Below are 16,477 nucleotides of genomic sequence, written 5' to 3'. Positions count from 1 at the left end.
GTACCAGATTATAAATGTTCCAATATTTGTTGTTAGGTGGAGATGTCTTAAAAGCCGTGATTTCAAATGAACCATCGGGGTAGATTTTGGGGTTGTTTTATTATAAGAAGCACAATAGGTACAGGAGCACAACATGCCAGTTGAACATCATGAAACAAAACGGAATGCAGATGCAGTCAGTCCAATCACAACATCACAGCTTTTCTTCCCTCATGAATCAACCCAGAAAACAGAACATGAAAACAATTGAGATTTATAGGTGATAATGAAGCAAAAAAAAAAAAAAAACCCTTTGGATAATTCCCCTTCTTGTCTAATTTACATGTTCAAAATGTCTTCACTAAAATGGTGTGGCTATTTAAGTACCAATAAATGGGGTTGTTAACATAAGTGGATGTTAGTGAATGCTACACAGTGGTCCCCCTGAAAAATAAGATTCAAACATGGCAGCCATTTTGTCGCCGCAGTACCAGAATGTAAGTAAAGAAAGAAAATAAAATAGACCTTTGTGTGTTGTACATTCAAACAATAGAACGACTCAATGGGTAAACAAAGCAGAGCTACATATGCACAGCTAACACTAAACAAGCCAAAAGTCAAACCTCCTTCCCTATTACCCAAACTTGATGCTCATGGGGGAACACAACCAAGAGATCAACAAACACAAAACAGGGGAACGAAAGGGGGGGGTGGAAGGTTTCGGGAAAGGGGCTGGGTTTTACTCCTCGTCGGAAGAGTCCCTATCGAAATTGTAGGCCATGAAGAGAACGTCTGGTCGAGGCGGGACGAGGGCGTGGCCCGGTTTCACGATCTCGAAGCCCAGGAAACTGAATGTACGCACCAGCTTGGCTACAGAAACAAAAAAAAGGCACATCATTGGTACATGCATCTCTGTTCTGTATGTTAGTTCAGCGTTAAGGTGCTCCGAGGCCTGGTGTGTATACATACCGCGATCATCCCGGTTCTTGTAGAAGCAGACAAAGACGCCGACCACTTTCAGATGTTCTTCAGCGTATTCCAGCAGAGACGCTAAGCTGCAAACAAAATAAAATCAGAAAAAAAAAAGCTCTCAAGAATATTCGAAAATACAATTAGCATTCAACCAGTAAACAGTGTATGTAACCATTTTTGGGCAGGTAACTTGTAGCAAGAGTTGGTAAATTACAATTGTATTTTTACAATGAGATTGGCTGGCAACCAATCAGGCATGCACCCCGCTTCTTTTGCCAAACGTTAGCCGCTATCGGCTCCAGTTCGGCTCACATGCGCTAGAAAAGGTCACCGTAAGGCTCACCTCTCCTTGCTACCTTCAGGCAGCGGCTCGAGAGGGATCTCCACAAAGAGAGCGCTGCTGCTCACGACAGCGTCCCATTGAACCGCCTTGCTGACCGTGAGATGACTTTGGAAGTGGAGTATCCCGGGGCGACCGCTGCCCGCTGGCTCCTCACTAACGGTCAACTTCAGGTCCTGACGGGAAGATGAGGGGGCAAAATTAAATCCTTCGTCATCTTTGATCGGACGGGCAGGAGGGCTGCGACTTACTGAGTGGAGCAACCGAGCTGCAGGAGCGTGATCCCGTGTGCCATTCCCTCGCCCACCTGGGATCTTCAGGGGTGGGAGAGGGGCATCAGGAGCACCACAGAGGCCCTGGGCCGCGGGTACTACAGTGCATGGACAGACTGCAAGGCGGGCACAGAAAAAGCAGTGTTAGCAATGGAACGAAAATAGAAAACTTGTTTGTATTTGTGTTTATAGTCTGTATTGTAAAGTTTGGGCCTCCGTTTTGTATTGCACGTCACGTTATTAGATTTCCACTCAATGTCAAAAATGGTTTAGATGTTGTCGTAAAAAAACAATAACAATCAGGTAAGGTCCCGTTAAAAAAAAACGAGAAAACGAGGGGAAAACCTGTCGCTGGGTTGTCGTTGCTCTTTTGGTGGCTTGCTTGCTGCCATATTCAACGTTATGCTACATGGCTAGGCTAAATATTTCCTTATTCCGACGATTGACGCCCATAAACACGGGTGACGCTGAGTTTACGCTGGTTGAGGCCCCCCGAAGACGTCATTACGTAATGTGACGTCGCTCGAAGCGCAGCCGTCTATTACATAACGGCCTCAACTTGCCACAAGTCACGAGACCGACATGGGCCGGAAAAATATTTTTCAGACATAATAACGTACCCGATGCCTTTTAGAAGCATTAAAACGTATTATCTAGACTACATTCAACACTGCTAGTTCGTTGTCAGCAGTGTTACAAGCACAACAGTATGGCATGCATAGTGACGCACTTATGCTAAACGAGGAAGTGGGTTTAGGCGTACGGATCAATCGCAGGATAAAGGTGAAATGTTTAACGGAATGTCATCAAATTAAGCATTGAAGCGAAGTTTCATTACTACGACGAAGTTAGTTCACTGATTAGCCTTAACTGCTCGACTCAGATGCTAACTGGCCGACTAGCATGAACGGTTAGCGTAAATAGTCGTATCGAGGCAACGATAGCGATCGGCAACAAACGGCAATTTAACGTATCACTTTCGTAACCCAGTGTGAATTTATGTTTAACGAGCCTAAGCGGTGCGGTAACTTCCACATTCCGTACTATGAATAAACATTTAATTTCACTTGAGCGGATTGTCGCCACCCCTCCCCCACACATCGATTAGCACCGTTAGCTCTCTTGCTTGCTTACTTACTTAGCAATCATGTCACAAATACCGCTACTCAAATCCGCCATGGTAGTGAGAGGCTGTTGTTTTCCTTCCTTTTCGCGAGCAAAGCAATGACTGTTTAGGATCCGCTGGAGGTTGGATTTTACCATCCGGCCTCGGGTAGAGACACGACGGGCCAACAGATGATCTCTTCCCCGCTATGCCCTGGTGATGAGTGACGGACCAAAGTTGAAGGTAGTTTGTTTGAGTGACGAAGTCAAGGTACACGGTGAATGTTAACACACTTCCGTTTGAATCTCCGAGACATCAAAAGAAAGTGATGTCGACTGGTTCATACGGGTGAAAAGTACACATAGGTCACCACCTAAATCTAATATAAAATCACTTAAATTTGCTCCGCCAGTCAACATGGTTGTTGTGACAAAAGTTTTATGCAATCTCACCGAAAATAGGATTTTATTTTTCAAGTAAAAGCGGAAACAGACGACGTAATTTCGTGGTACGTTACGCCTCTGATGACGAAAACGTCAAATGCTACAGATGCTAATATGTGCGTGGGCAGGTTCTCTTATGACTCTGATCAAGAACATCTTTTCGACAGATAAAAGGGTCACAAAAAACTAATATCCCGATCGTCATAAATATGTTTTATTTGTGACAAAGTCCTACCACATACCATTTTGTTCGGCAAGTAGATGCCATAGAGTCTATGGCATAGACTCCACTTGCCAAACAAAATGCAAGCTAGGCTACGTGTAATGGAAAAGTACTGGGGTCGTAAAACAAAAACAGATGGGTGCTATCCTCCATCCAATGTATGTACTGTAAATCATTTCTGTTGTCAGCAGTATAAGCATCAAATATAACAATGTCCTCTCCAGGGACTTTACAGTTGTCTTTAGTAAAAACAATTGATGAAAAGATGATTTGTTTATGGTATTCATGAACATTTACATAAGTACACTTATAACAAAGTGATATGCTGGTTGAGTGAACATTTTGATTGTTGGGAGTTTCATTTCTTATCTAACTTATTTGTTTTACTTTAAGTTTCAGGTTGTGGGGTACTTCATTGACTTTTTGTATTCAGTAATTTGAACAATCCTGTACTGTACATATCTCATCTCTCTATCTCGCCTGTTTGCACAGGACGAGGATACAGTACCCATCACTGACGTCACATTTAAATAAAACAACTCGTTCCCTGTTCTTAAAAAAAGAGAAAATCAGTTACAAGGGGAATATAGTATTTTTCAAATGATATATATCCTGTAATTCACCACTATTCACATGAAACTACCATTTCAACAACGATTATGTAAAACCACTGCAAACAAGTGCTTGCTTTGACTCTTTATCGTGACGTTACACGGAGGCACGCCCCAATACGCAGTTTGTCCCCAGTTGCTTCCCGTCCGCCATCCCGGAAGGTGGAGGGGGGGAAAAAAGACAAGCTGCGACGCCTTGGAGCGACGCTTGCAGCTGATGTGCCGCTGGCCCTTAAAATGGAGAGCGACACAACCGTCCGTAGAATAAAGCCGCCATTCGGGACGCAGAGCGATGTAGCGCCGGGCCACGGCAGCCCCGGGGGCCGCTACGGAGAGGACTACAACGGCTGGAGCGGCAGCGGCGTTAGTGAGCCGAAGAGGAAGCCCGACGTGAGCTTGGACCTGCTCCGAGAGGGTCCGGCAACTTCTCTGGTGTGCGTGTTTATTCTGCTTCTGTGGGCACTCGTTCACTTGTCCCTCCAGCAGCTCGTCATAGGGAAGCCGAGCGGGGAGTTCAACGCGGAGAGAGCCAGGTGAGTAGCCTGAGCGGAAACCCAACCGTGTTTCATCCAGTTAAGGCGGTTAATGGTCTGGCTAACCTTTCCTCCAATCTGACCCGCATTGAAAGAGCCTGCAAAGTAAAGTGACATGCAGGTATTATGTTGAGAATAAACACCATTCAAATTTAGCTGAATAAACAAAGCGTTATGTTACACCACTGCAAAGTACAACCACAAGAACACCACGCTGAAGTTCAAGGCAGATGTTTTGATGCTGAGCTTGCTTTGGAACAGCCTTGCAAGTGTACCTTATGGCCAGTGTAAGAAGTGTTCTAATATACTTTGGACAAATAAAAGTTTAATATCCCCAAATAATATCTGAAAACAATACTGCAAAAAAAATCTAACCTTAGGAACAAGATCTTAAATGATCAACGGTTCTATTTCACAGAAGAGCTAGAGGCGTTAACCCCACTTTAAATCAATGAACACAGATATTATTTTTACAGTCAATTGGATCATGAAGTGCTCTGCTTTATAGATAGCATTTTATAGTTTAGGTCATTTTATATCCTGAGATGATGGCAATTTTCACTTAGATTTTCTTTGTCCATAGAACATTTTATATTGGAAACATTTGTTTAAGTGCGATTCAGTGAGGGTTGATTGGTCATGCCTGGAGAAGAAGGAACAAGTATGACAAGAAATACTTTGTGCAAGTATTTGTGTGTATGTGTTTTTTTTTCCAGCCATTACATGTACCCAAAACTTTACATTGTATTGGCAATGTCGTTGTACCCAGCATCAGATTGGCGATTTACAACAGAAGTAAATTAAAAATGTATCATCATTTTTTTCAAGCAATACAGATCATCTCAAAATAATCTGATCAACCCTGACATCCTATCACATGATCGTATTGGGACAGCTCGAGTTTTAACAATGTGACATGAAAGCAATCCGCCTAAAAACACTGGGCACATTCAGTACAAATGTTCATAGTTCTTTATGATTAGAATGATGACATAAAAACAGTCGGTTTAAAAAAACAAAAAAACACAATGCACTTGACATGATGATAATGATCTACATCAAGATTTCCTCACATTTGTCAGCGCAAATAAAGGTGCTTTCATTTTGTAGTAACTGACGTTCCTTTTCTTTTTCACCAAAGCTTTGGATCATTATGTGTGTCGCAAAGCAGGCTTTGGAACCATGTGACGAAAAAGAAATTATTCTTTCTGGTGCGACACGGATTATGATACCACACTGGCTCTCTGGAGCTCAGCTGTCTATAAAGTTGTGGCCAAACAGGATTAGCTCTCGTCGTGTTGGCCACTTTCTCAATGTTAATTTACAAAATTGAACCGATTTAAAGCCTGTTGCCAGTGATTCAATTTTGCCATAGAGACTAAATTCAGTTCAATTGCATGATGTGTCAATTCGCAACAGAAGGCATGTCAGAACCATACACATGCACATCCTAACAATAAAAAACAAAACGGTCGAACAGTGGACCCCTGTCACGCCTTCATTCAAGAATCGATCCATTTTCTATCGATGGGTTTAGTCTTTAGGGTTGCAGGCAAGAGCTGGGGTTCACCCTGGGGTGGCCGCCAGTTATTCGCGTTGTAAAACTTCCACAAACCTTAATGGAAATTGTTCACAATTTAATTCATGTATGTCAAAATGGGTCCAGAGAATGCAAAGTAACCTTTAAACTCAAGCCCGGAAATGAAGATAGCATCTCTCTGCATTCAGGCAGCACCTGGAACGCATCGTCAACGTGGGACCACGGCCAGTCGGCAGCCACGAGAATGAAGTGTTGACGGTGGACTACCTGCTGGAGCAGATCGAGAAAGTCCGCGCGATGACTGAGGTGGGCCCGCATCTTCAGCTGAGCGTGGATGTGCAGCGGCCCACCGGCTCCTTCTCCATCGACTTCCTCGGCGGCTTCACCAGCTTTTATGACCGTGTCACCAACATCGTGGTGCGCCTGGAGCCCAAAGGTGGCTCGAAGCATCTCATGCTGGCCAACTGCCACTTTGACACTGTGGCCAACAGTCCAGGTATGAATTTTGCCCTCGAGACGTACGACGCCTCAAAAGTTACAAACGTGCAATGAATAGTTTGCGCAGCGGCGTAAGGATACCTCACACGGCGCTAGACTCGCTCAATTAAAGAAAAGAGAATATATTTGAAAATCCATAGAATACATGTTTTCCCAATTTTCAAATTGTGTTACTTATAATCAATAAGTTACATTTTATGAGGTAACAAAATCCAAATTGGAAAGGCGAGGAGATACGGTGAGATTTGTTTTTTTTTCTTTCCATTATTCTTGACATGTTTGACAAAAGCATGTCACCGCCCTCTATTAAAACACCTGGGAACTTTAAAATTGTGACGTTTTTTAAAAAAGCACCATTACGTCCTGTACCTATAATTAAGGCGGCACAATTGAACATTGACTCCACCTTCCCTCCCCTTGCTGCTTTTGCCTCAAGCACCCTACTGAACCTGAAGTTTATCTTTCATTTGTTCCCACTGCCTAGAAAGGTGTTGGATATGTTTTTTGTTTTGGTTTGTTTTGTTTTTTTGAGCCCCTCAAATATGCCATCGATCTTATCAAAACACTGCAGCGGCTTCATATTTCCACTAGTCAGGTCCAAAGGTTTTGAGTAAAAACAGTAGCCGTGCCATTAGGTGGTCTAAAACTCGAGATGTACTTTTTAACATCACGTTTTGATCAAGCGTGGACATATCTCCTGAATACTACTTGAACATATTTCTTTCTTGAGTAATTTGCATGCCATCTGATCTAAATTTCAGTTGTACTTCAAAACCGGTTGGTTTGAAGCAGGCCGTTGCCCCCCCCCCCCGACGTTTTTTTTCTTGACTTCTCATAAAAGGAATTTTTCTACCTCCATACCCACGAGTTGCTGCAGAGAATCACATTCGCTCGGTCGTGTGTGTCCGTGTGCGTGCGCGCATGCACATGTATGAACTTCTTCACCCCTGAGAAAGGGAAATTGCTCATGTGGAGCAGGAAGTGGCACAAGCCTTGACAACTTACTGATTTCCTGAAAAATCATTTCCTTAGAAAACACAACTGAAATATTTGTACCTTTCAGGAAAATGTCATAAAAGAAACTGTGGTAAGGCAGGATCTGCTATTAAGCGTTTTAACGAGGCGGCCCTTTGCATGTTGAAAAAGCAAGAATGTGGTGATTTCATCCTATTTCAGAAATTTCCACTGGCCCAGTCAGGCCAGCGCCTGTAAGTTACGTCGTGAGCTGAGACAGTGCAACACTGGCCCAGGGCCATCGGGCCACCATGAATGTCGAACCCTGTGTGGAGGTTCTGTTTTCCTCATCCTTTATTGGTTGGTTAGCGAGCTAGCTGGTTCTCATGAACAACAACAACAAAAACAGATTAGAGGCTGGGGTTTGGAGGTTATTGTTCAAAAGCAAACTTCACATTTTTGGTACGATGGCTGGTTTGAAATCCCATTTGAGGACTTTTGGAGGCACCGAGGTTGAACGTTGCTCGCATGAGGGATGGCGGCAGTAACCCAGACAGACAAATAAGCGCTAAGCCTCCAATCTGCAAAGCACATGATTTGTTCTTTAGAGGGAAAAAAAAATTGGATGCAAAGAATTCCTGGCCAATGTCACGCCTCGACACTAACCTGTTTAAAGATTTTGGCATCACATGCCCTATTCTCTTCCTCCCATGGGGTAGCCCCCCCGCCCCCAACCACCACCAACCCCCCTTTTTTCTCTCGCCATCGTCAACACAATGCAGCCGGTGCCGGAGCCCCAGCAGGTCGATGCATTCCTGGCGTGTTTCACACGCGGCTTCCTGCCATTTATTCCGACGTTGTTTGTATTCTTTTTGCTAGGTCACTGTAAACTGCCCTTTGGTATCGTATGGTGTGGCGCTGCCAATCTGTTCCTGGAAGCTGGTCCACCCTTGCCCCTGTTCAAGTTTTGAAACGGTTATTTTCCCACAGGAGATCATTCGTAATGTCGGAGATCATTCGTAATGTCGTCGTCTTTATTAACTGTCAAGTTAAAATATGGAAAGGTGTCTGGAGAATATTACAACTTCTTACAATAATAAATCTCCCCCCAAAAAATTTGAGGTGTATTCCCCTGACCCCAATTCTCTGAGCTATGCGGTGTTAGAAAGTTGCCATTTTTACCGTTGTCCTTATCTTCAGGTGCGAGCGACGACGCCGTGAGCTGTGCCGTTATGTTGGAAGTCCTCCACTCGCTCGCCAACCAGTCTACTCCTCTTCGCCACGGTGTCATCTTCCTCTTCAACGGGGCGGAAGAAAATGTCCTACAGGTAGTACAGGATCTAGCCTAAGGACGCGCGCCTGTTTTGTTTTGACCACTTCTGTTTTTGTCTGGTCTGCGTAGGCCAGTCACGGGTTCATCACTCAGCACCCGTGGGCCAAACAGGTGAGAGCCTTCATTAACTTGGAGGCCGCCGGCGTCGGGGGCAAGGAGGTCGTTTTCCAGACGGGTAAGGGAGTCATCAGCAAATACCCAAATGCATTTTAAAACCAAGACTAAATATTGGAGCCGCTTAATTCCTACATGCTTGCTAAATCTTATCTCATTTGACAAATATCATATCAAGTCGTGAAACATAACAGCCGTGTCTTAAATTCCCCAGTATCACCTCCGCGTTTTGGTCCCAACAGGTCCAGAAAACCCGTGGCTGGTCCAAGCCTACGTGCACGCTGCCAAGCACCCTTTCGCTTCCGTGGTGGGCCAGGAGGTCTTTCAGAGTGGCATCATCCCCTCCGACACGGACTTCCGAATCTACAGGGACTTTGGTAACATCCCAGGTAACAACATGGAAGGGGCTATAAAACTATTCCCTTCGTTTTCATTCCTCAGGGATGCTATGTGTGTACGACCAAAAAAACGCTTGAATTCGAATATGCCTTTTATTTGGGGTTTCTGCAGGAATTGACCTGGCGTTCATCGAGAACGGTTTCATCTATCATACCAAGTACGACACCGCCGACAGGATCCTCACAGGATCCATACAGAGAGCAGGTATACAGTTAACAGAATATCAGACTTACTTAATAATTGCCCTTCTTCGTACAGTGAACATCCGGAAATGAACATAGACGTAATTATGAATAAACAGCTTCTCCTTTAACACACACGAAGCAGCAACAACATGCAAACATCAGTTCTCTGCGAGACTGGCCACTTTTATATTGTTCAGCGCTTTTCTAATGTCAGTATCTGGTAGGCAAGGCGCAAAAAGATGCACACATAGCGAGCGTACCTACTACAGATGCACTCCATTACCTGCTGCTTGAATAATTGCGCTCCACCTAAGCGGAAAATCAGGTCTATCAGCAAAAAAAAAAAAAAAAAAAAAAAAAACCACAGGCAGATGCTGTATCTCTCCCTCACCCCCTTCTCTTTTTGTGTGCTCGGCAAAAGACATGAATTGTTAGAGAGGGAGAAACAGTGAAGTAGTAGTCATATTTTTGAGGCTGGCATGAAGTGGAGTAAGCAGTAAGGCTTACTCACACACTCAAAAAGCAGACCTTTGCGGCAGAGCAAATGGCGCCCGAGAGAACACTAGGTGCATTGTTGTGCCTTTAAGCATGTAAGCATGCAGGCGGTGACGCTTGTAATATGAAAAAAACGTGTGCTTCAGGTCATGTAAACCTCACTGCCATCACAACCGTGGTGGGCAAAATTGTTTAAAATTTGTTCATTGCATTAATTGGTATTCCTTTATTTGGGAAATAATTTCTTAGGAAATAATTGGTTGACGAATTGTAAATAATTAGGTAATACTCATTTTTTTGTAACTCATTCTATTAAATAATTGGTTAATTAATGACAGCTTAATAATATAAATTGTCTTTCATTTTTCGATTGTTTCTAATCAATACAATTAACTGTAATTAGTTTTTTTACCTGAATTTTTACATCCCAGTGGTAGTCAAGAATTTAATTATTAATGAGATGATCGTAGGGAGGATCGCAATAAAGAAGGCTCAAAGTCCTTGGCTTTTGCGTCATCCTTTTTCTGTCAGTGTTGCACAAATCAATTTATTCATATAACCTCAGAGCCCTCTATTCATGTCAACAAATTCATTCCTTAGTTGATTTACAAGTCAACACTGGCCAATAATTATGGTGCATTGTCTAGTAAAGCGGATCCCTCAGAAGAAATGTGGTCTTTTCATCATGAGTCAGGTCAACAGTTTCATGACCCAATTGATGTGCAAATTTAAATGTATTTAAACTGGTGATTTGTGGTGTCTACTAGAGCGGAGGCCTCGGTTGAAGAAAATATATTTTATTCATCTCTAGGCGACAACATTCTGGCCGTCCTCAAGCACCTGCTCATGTCTGAGGAGCTGGCTGACTCCTCCGAGTATCGCCACGGCAACATGGTGTTCTTTGACGTGCTCGGCATGGTTGTGGTGGCGTACCCGGCTCGCGTCGGCACCATCCTCAATTACATGGTTGCCGTGGCAACCTTCATCTATCTGGCCAGGAAAGCCTCTCAGCCAGGCAACCGCGGTGGGTTTCAAATAACACGTCATGATTATTATTGTGTTATCGGGTCTCAGCATGAGCATGAAGACACGTTTGGACTGTCGGTTGTAAATTGTGAAAAAGTTTTGAGTGTGTGCATCAAAGCTTGAGGACTCGCCATGAAACGCAGCAACTATTTTCATGGATTGCACCTTTGTGCCACAGGTGGGCGCTACGTTCGAAACTTGGCATGCGCCACAGTTGTGGCCCTGCTGGGCTGGTTGGTCGCCTTCCTGTCTGTTCTGATCGTGGCCGTGCTGGTGACGCTGCTGGGCCGCTCCATGTTCTGGTACACCCATTTCTACGCCTCCGTGTGCCTCTATGGGTCCGTCGCCACCGGCAAGATGGTGCTGGTGCACACGCTGGCCAAGAACCTTTATTACAGGGTGAGCTTACCGGTCATTCCGAGCTAGCGTAAATCACTAAGAAAAGTTCAACTCGAGCTGCGTTTGGTTTCAGGGCGTGCGCATGGTTGAGCTGGGTGATCTTTACTTGGACGTGAGCCTGCTGCTCTGGTGCTGTAGCCTGCTGTGGATGACCTACCGCGGTCTCTGCTCGGCCTACGTCCCCATGCTCATGGTGGCCTTCCCGTTGCTCACCAAGCTGCTGCTCGCCAACGAGTTCAAGAACAGAGGTCGGTCACATTTCTACACCTAGCCGCAACCGACGGTGATATCCAGAAGATTCTGTCCTGAATGAGTTTTGTTGTTGTGACTGGCGCAGGGGCGTCGCTCAAGTACAGCGTCCTCTACCTGGCGGGCCTGGCTTTGCCCTACCTGCACATCATGTTCCTTATTTGGGTGGTCTTCGAGATCTTCACGCCCATCATGGGCCGTAGCGGCACCGAGATCCCCCCCGAGGTGGTCCTGGCCGCCCTGGTTACTATCGCAACTGTTTTCCTCTCTTCCTTTTTCGTGAGTGTCCATTTTTTCCCCGCCGACCCTGAAGCCTCTTCTGCACCAGTTTTGTTGTCATTTGTAAATCTCGTTTCGATGGCAGCTCCATTTTATCTACTTGGTGAGGAGCACCAAGTGGTTTCTGGCGGGCACGGGCTCCGTCTTCACGATCGTCTTCCTGCTGGTGTCCAGCGGCCTGCTCTTCCCCTATTCGGGAAGTCCAGATCGCCCGCGCCCCAAGAGGGTCTTCCTGCAGGTTTGTTTTGGGACGCACGCACGTGAAAAGTGGGGTTTTGAAATCGGTTTAGGGTTTAAAATGTGAGCCTTTGAATCAGGCTCAGTAATTCCAAGTACGATTTGCAAAGTTAAGTCGGGCTCAAGACAAGGTTTATGGTTTCAAATTAGGGTTTGAAGACAAGTTTATGATTTCAAATGAAGGTTTCCAGCCTGGTTTAGGCTTTTGAAGACCGGGTGAGGGTTTCAAAATCATTTAAAATTACATTTTCAAAACTGAGGTTAAGGGTTATAAGGTTTGGTTTCCAGGAGGGTTAAGGGGTTCAAAATATGGATTCAAGACATGATTAGGATTTCAAGACAAGATAGATTTCAAAATACGGTTAAGGTTCCTATCTGGGGTCACAGTCGGGTTAAAGTTTCGAAACACTGAAGCTTGCTTGAAGTTACATTTTATTTGGTGATTCAAACCAAGGTTAGGGCTTCAAAATGAGGGCTTCAAGGCTAAGAATTTCCAAGTAAGATTGTTAATGAGAATTTCAAAATAGAGAAGGTTCAGGTTTCAAAATACCTTTTCGAGTATGGAACGTTTCTCGCTCTCCTTGCTCCCCAGCACACCACGCGCACTTTCTACGACGTGCACGGACACGTGGAGGCGCGCGATTCGGGCGTGTGGATCAACAGCTTCGACTACACGGGCATGCAGCACGTCACGCCGCACGTGCCCCAGATCCACGACGGCGTGCGCACCAATTGCCGCGAGGACCGCCCCTTCTGCGGCTTCCCCTGGTTCCTGCCCGTCAAGTTCCTCAGCAAGTGCGTCACCGTGCCGTCCCGTCCCGTCCCGTCCCGTCCCGTCGTTTTTAACGCTGCGACTTTTCGGCAGGAAGAACTGGTACCTCCCCGCTCCCGACGTTTCTCCGAGCTCCCCGGTGGACTTCCGCCTGGTGTCAAAGGAGGAGACCGGCTGGGGGACCGTCAAGATGACGTTCAGTGTCAAAGGTAAAGAGCGTCCCTGTGACACCCCAACCCCACACCCCCTCTGCTATGGGCCATCCCCTAATTTTGTGTGCCAACCAGGGCCAAGTCACATGTCGCTCTACTTGATGCCTCACCCCGGAGCCAGTCTTTCCACGTGGTCCTTCGGAGACGGAACGCCACAGTTTGACCTGAGCGGCGAGTACTTTGTCTTCTACTCGCACGGCTTGGACGCGCCCACATGGACGTTCTGGTTTGAAATACAGGTAGCGCAGACAGCATTCGGCATCACTCAGCTTTCGGAGACGATCAGCGAAACAAATACAATTGCAAAAAAAAGTAAAAATTAGCGCCTCCCAGAAGTGTGGGTTGTAATTGCATATAGATGCCACTAGATGGCGACAATGCACGAAAGCTAGAGAGCATCATAAAGCATCAACACCATGACTTCAGCATACACAGAATCACAACTAGATTCAATATTGTATTTGAGATTAGCTAGCATACCACACCTTGGCACACAAACACACTTGACTGCGGCCTTGTTCTGTTCCAGCCGCCCCGAGACAGGCCGCCGTCAGCGTCGGGCCCTGATGGGATGATCTCGGTGGCCATCTCCACCCACTACTTCTTTGGCGAGGACCAGAAGACGCCTCGGCTGGAGGAACTCCTGAGCCGCTTCCCCTCGTGGGCCTTCCCCTCGTCCTGGGTCAGCACTTATGACTTGTACCGATACTGAGGCACCGACACTGGTTCACCCTGCCTTTACACACACAAACACACACACACACACACACACACACACACGCACACACACACACACACACACACACACACACACGCAGCCTGAGAGACCCCCAGTATCACTGTGTCAGTAGCAAGTCGGAGCAAACACATTTATTTTGTTGATCTCTAATCTGTGGTGCCTTTTTTCTCCCCCTCCCCCTCACATGCTAACGTGCTTAACATGCTACCTCTTCCTCTTCATCAGCATACAGTACACTTATCAGCACTGCACTCAACCCCTATTCACCGCTTACGGATTCAGAGTCGGCTTCGAATCTTGATTTGAGGCGTTCAAATTGGCCTGCGGAGAGACCAAATTAGGCGTTGAAATTGGGATTTAATGCAGGGTTGGGGTTTGAAATGAAGAAGCATGCTGATGTTGATGATGCTACCTCTCCTCTCCACCGCTATCGACTTTAAATTATCTTTGAAACTGGAAAGTTTTTTTTTCCCATTTCCCACTTTTGTCCAATCACCACTGGATGAAGCTAGCCTCTAAGCTAAAGGAAACCTAATTCAAGCAGAAATGAGAGGAAGTTCTGAAAAATATCAAGCTGTGAAATCCATTTTGTGTTTGTTGTCATCTTTGAAATGTCGAGATGGGGGGGGAAACACAACAACGCTGCGGTCAGGCGGTCATCCGATATCGCCACGGTAACACGAACAATAACAAGAACTGGTTGCTATTTACCAGGCCTGGCCATCACAGGAATCATAAATGATCCGTTAAAAAATATGTGGTTTATGGTTTCAAAGTTGGGCGTGAAGTCAAGATTAGGGTTTCAAATTAGGGTTTAAAGTCAGGATTGCAAAAGGATTAGAGTTGCAAATTAGGTTTTGAAGTCAGGATTCAGGTTTTCAATTAAGGTTTGAGGTTGGGATTCGGTTTTCAAGTGAAGGTTTGAAGTGAGGATTGGGGTTTCAAATTAGGGTTTGTACAAGTTTATAGGATTCAAGATTAGTGTTCCGAATAAGTTTTCAAAAGAGGGATGGATTTTTAAATCTATCAAACACCACGATAAATATCATGCAAAAACTGCAATAACAAAATGTAGTCACACTAGTCTGTATGCATTACGTTCACCGAACAACCAAGACTGACTACACTGTTCGGACTTGGAACCATCCCGTTCATCAACATCACAACGACACTTGTCCGTCACGCATCTCATCACACACACACGAGCATGTTACACGTACACAAACAGATCTCGCACGCATTCGCGCGCGCAAACAGATGTTTTGCACTCACGGCACCCTGCAAGCAGTTTGACTGCCAAAATGGGCACCCCACTGAGGAGGACAAACGTATTAGGACGGCGGTCGGAGGCCAAAAGGCAGGTGGCGTGTCCCAGTAAAAAGCTACATGAACGGTTAAAGCGGATAATGTAATATTTATGGCTTTTTTTTTTTTTTTTTACTTTAGACTAAAAAATGTGGTCCTCAATAAGAACTTAACTGATTTTTTTTAATTTGCTGAAATTACATTAAAGATAACAAACTGCATTCAAGGCAAACATGTTTATATTTTTTTTTGGGGGGGGGGTGACACAAATGAACACACAACACACAAAAAGTACTATGTGGGAGCCATATCCAAATGTCTTAACCATTTTTTTTCTCCAAGTTCAAACTTTGAAAAGCCACTTTTGGTTTTTAGTCTTTGTTTACCTTTGTTCTTATGCTTCCATGGCCTTTTCCATGTTTCTTTCCCGACCCTCATCACCTCCTCCACCATTTGAAATTTTTTGGGGGTGCGGGGGCTGATGGATTTGACACTTGACCGCTAACTGCTGTTTGTTTCTGGTTTTTGATTGTGACAAAAAAATGCAGTTTTGAGTGGCAATGGACTGTTGGGATTGTCGCTTTGGGATGTGTTTAATATTGTACTGATGATTTTACATAACGCTTGAATGAAACAAGCACTTGTAATTAAAAAAAAAAAAATACACAAATGATGTCCTCGCATTTATATCACCTTCCCCCATGTTTTACTTTTGAACCATTCAATTTTAGTTCTTCTTATAGCAGTGTAGCGCAATACAGTATCCGATACATGATTTTCAGTGACTTAAAATTGAAAATTTGGAAAACATTTTCAAGAATTACAAATCTTAATTACAATGAGTTAGATCAGGGGTCGGCAAACCAAAATGTTTCAAGAGCCATATTGGACCCCCCAAAAAATGTCTGGAGCCACAGAAATTTAAAAGCCTTATAATGAAGGCAACACAATGCTATATGTATCAATATTAGCCTACCATCAAATGACTATAAGTTGGCTACAAATACACAATGAGTCTTAATGATTAATCCCCCCTGCAGTGCATCTGAAGAGCAGGGCTGCACAACCTTTTTTGACCGAAGATCTACTTATCGATCAACCCCCTTTTTTTTTCGATCGACCGTTTACTGCACACGTGCGAATGTGATTAACTACAGCCATTATGGCCGCTAAAATGAACGAGGCATGGGATGGGACGCACTTTTGCAGCGTGTTAACTATCGTAGCACACGTGTACTTTTTAAAAATGCTTCTCTCGGCCCT

At 44.8% G+C, this 16,477-nt stretch overlaps 2 protein-coding genes across 3 annotated transcripts; one reads left to right on the top strand and one right to left on the bottom strand.

Annotated features, from left to right (window-relative positions):
- Positions 1 to 80: 80 nt before the first annotated feature.
- On the bottom strand, positions 81 to 2,913 carry oaz1b (ornithine decarboxylase antizyme 1b). Its single transcript, XM_019868000.1, is given in 6 exon segments — positions 81 to 849; positions 949 to 1,034; positions 1,295 to 1,467; positions 1,543 to 1,629; positions 1,631 to 1,679; positions 2,702 to 2,913. Coding segments are annotated over 6 exon segments (651 nt in total). The 5' UTR covers positions 2,827 to 2,913; the 3' UTR covers positions 81 to 718.
- Positions 2,914 to 4,047: 1,134 nt separating this feature from the next.
- Positions 4,048 to 15,887, top strand: ermp1 (endoplasmic reticulum metallopeptidase 1). Of its 2 annotated transcripts, none has more exons than XM_019867999.1 (16): positions 4,048 to 4,478; positions 6,207 to 6,514; positions 8,671 to 8,798; positions 8,873 to 8,978; positions 9,160 to 9,306; positions 9,428 to 9,520; positions 10,808 to 11,020; positions 11,201 to 11,421; positions 11,495 to 11,669; positions 11,759 to 11,949; positions 12,035 to 12,187; positions 12,779 to 12,981; positions 13,052 to 13,167; positions 13,246 to 13,409; positions 13,700 to 13,913; positions 13,952 to 15,887. In XM_019867999.1, the coding sequence occupies exons 1-15, from the start codon at positions 4,183 to 4,185 to the stop codon at positions 13,880 to 13,882; spliced, it is 2,697 nt and encodes an 898-aa protein (XP_019723558.1). In that variant the 5' UTR covers positions 4,048 to 4,182; the 3' UTR covers positions 13,883 to 13,913; positions 13,952 to 15,887. The 2 variants fall into 2 exon arrangements, with proteins under 2 accessions (XP_019723558.1, XP_019723557.1); XM_019867998.1 differs by having other exon boundaries at positions 4,049 to 4,478; positions 13,700 to 13,920; positions 13,975 to 15,887.
- The last annotated feature ends 590 nt before the right edge of the window (positions 15,888 to 16,477 follow it).

The sequence above is a fragment of the Hippocampus comes genome, unplaced genomic scaffold (assembly GCF_001891065.2).
Source record: "Hippocampus comes isolate QL1 unplaced genomic scaffold, H_comes_QL1_v1.1 scaffold19, whole genome shotgun sequence".
NCBI classification, from domain to species: domain Eukaryota; kingdom Metazoa; phylum Chordata; class Actinopteri; order Syngnathiformes; family Syngnathidae; genus Hippocampus; species Hippocampus comes.
This window is presented reverse-complemented; position numbering and strand designations above follow the sequence as displayed.

Excerpts from the sequence above, each read along its gene's own strand:
- ermp1 (XM_019867999.1), top strand. The coding sequence starts at position 4,183 with ATGGAGAGCGACACAACCGTCCGTAGAATAAAGCCGCCATTCGGGACG. Across the intron at positions 11,950-12,034 it reads TTTTCCTCTCTTCCTTTTTC|CTCCATTTTATCTACTTGGT; the intron begins GTGAGTGTCCAT and ends TTTCGATGGCAG. Across the intron at positions 12,188-12,778 it reads CCAAGAGGGTCTTCCTGCAG|CACACCACGCGCACTTTCTA; the intron begins GTTTGTTTTGGG and ends CTTGCTCCCCAG.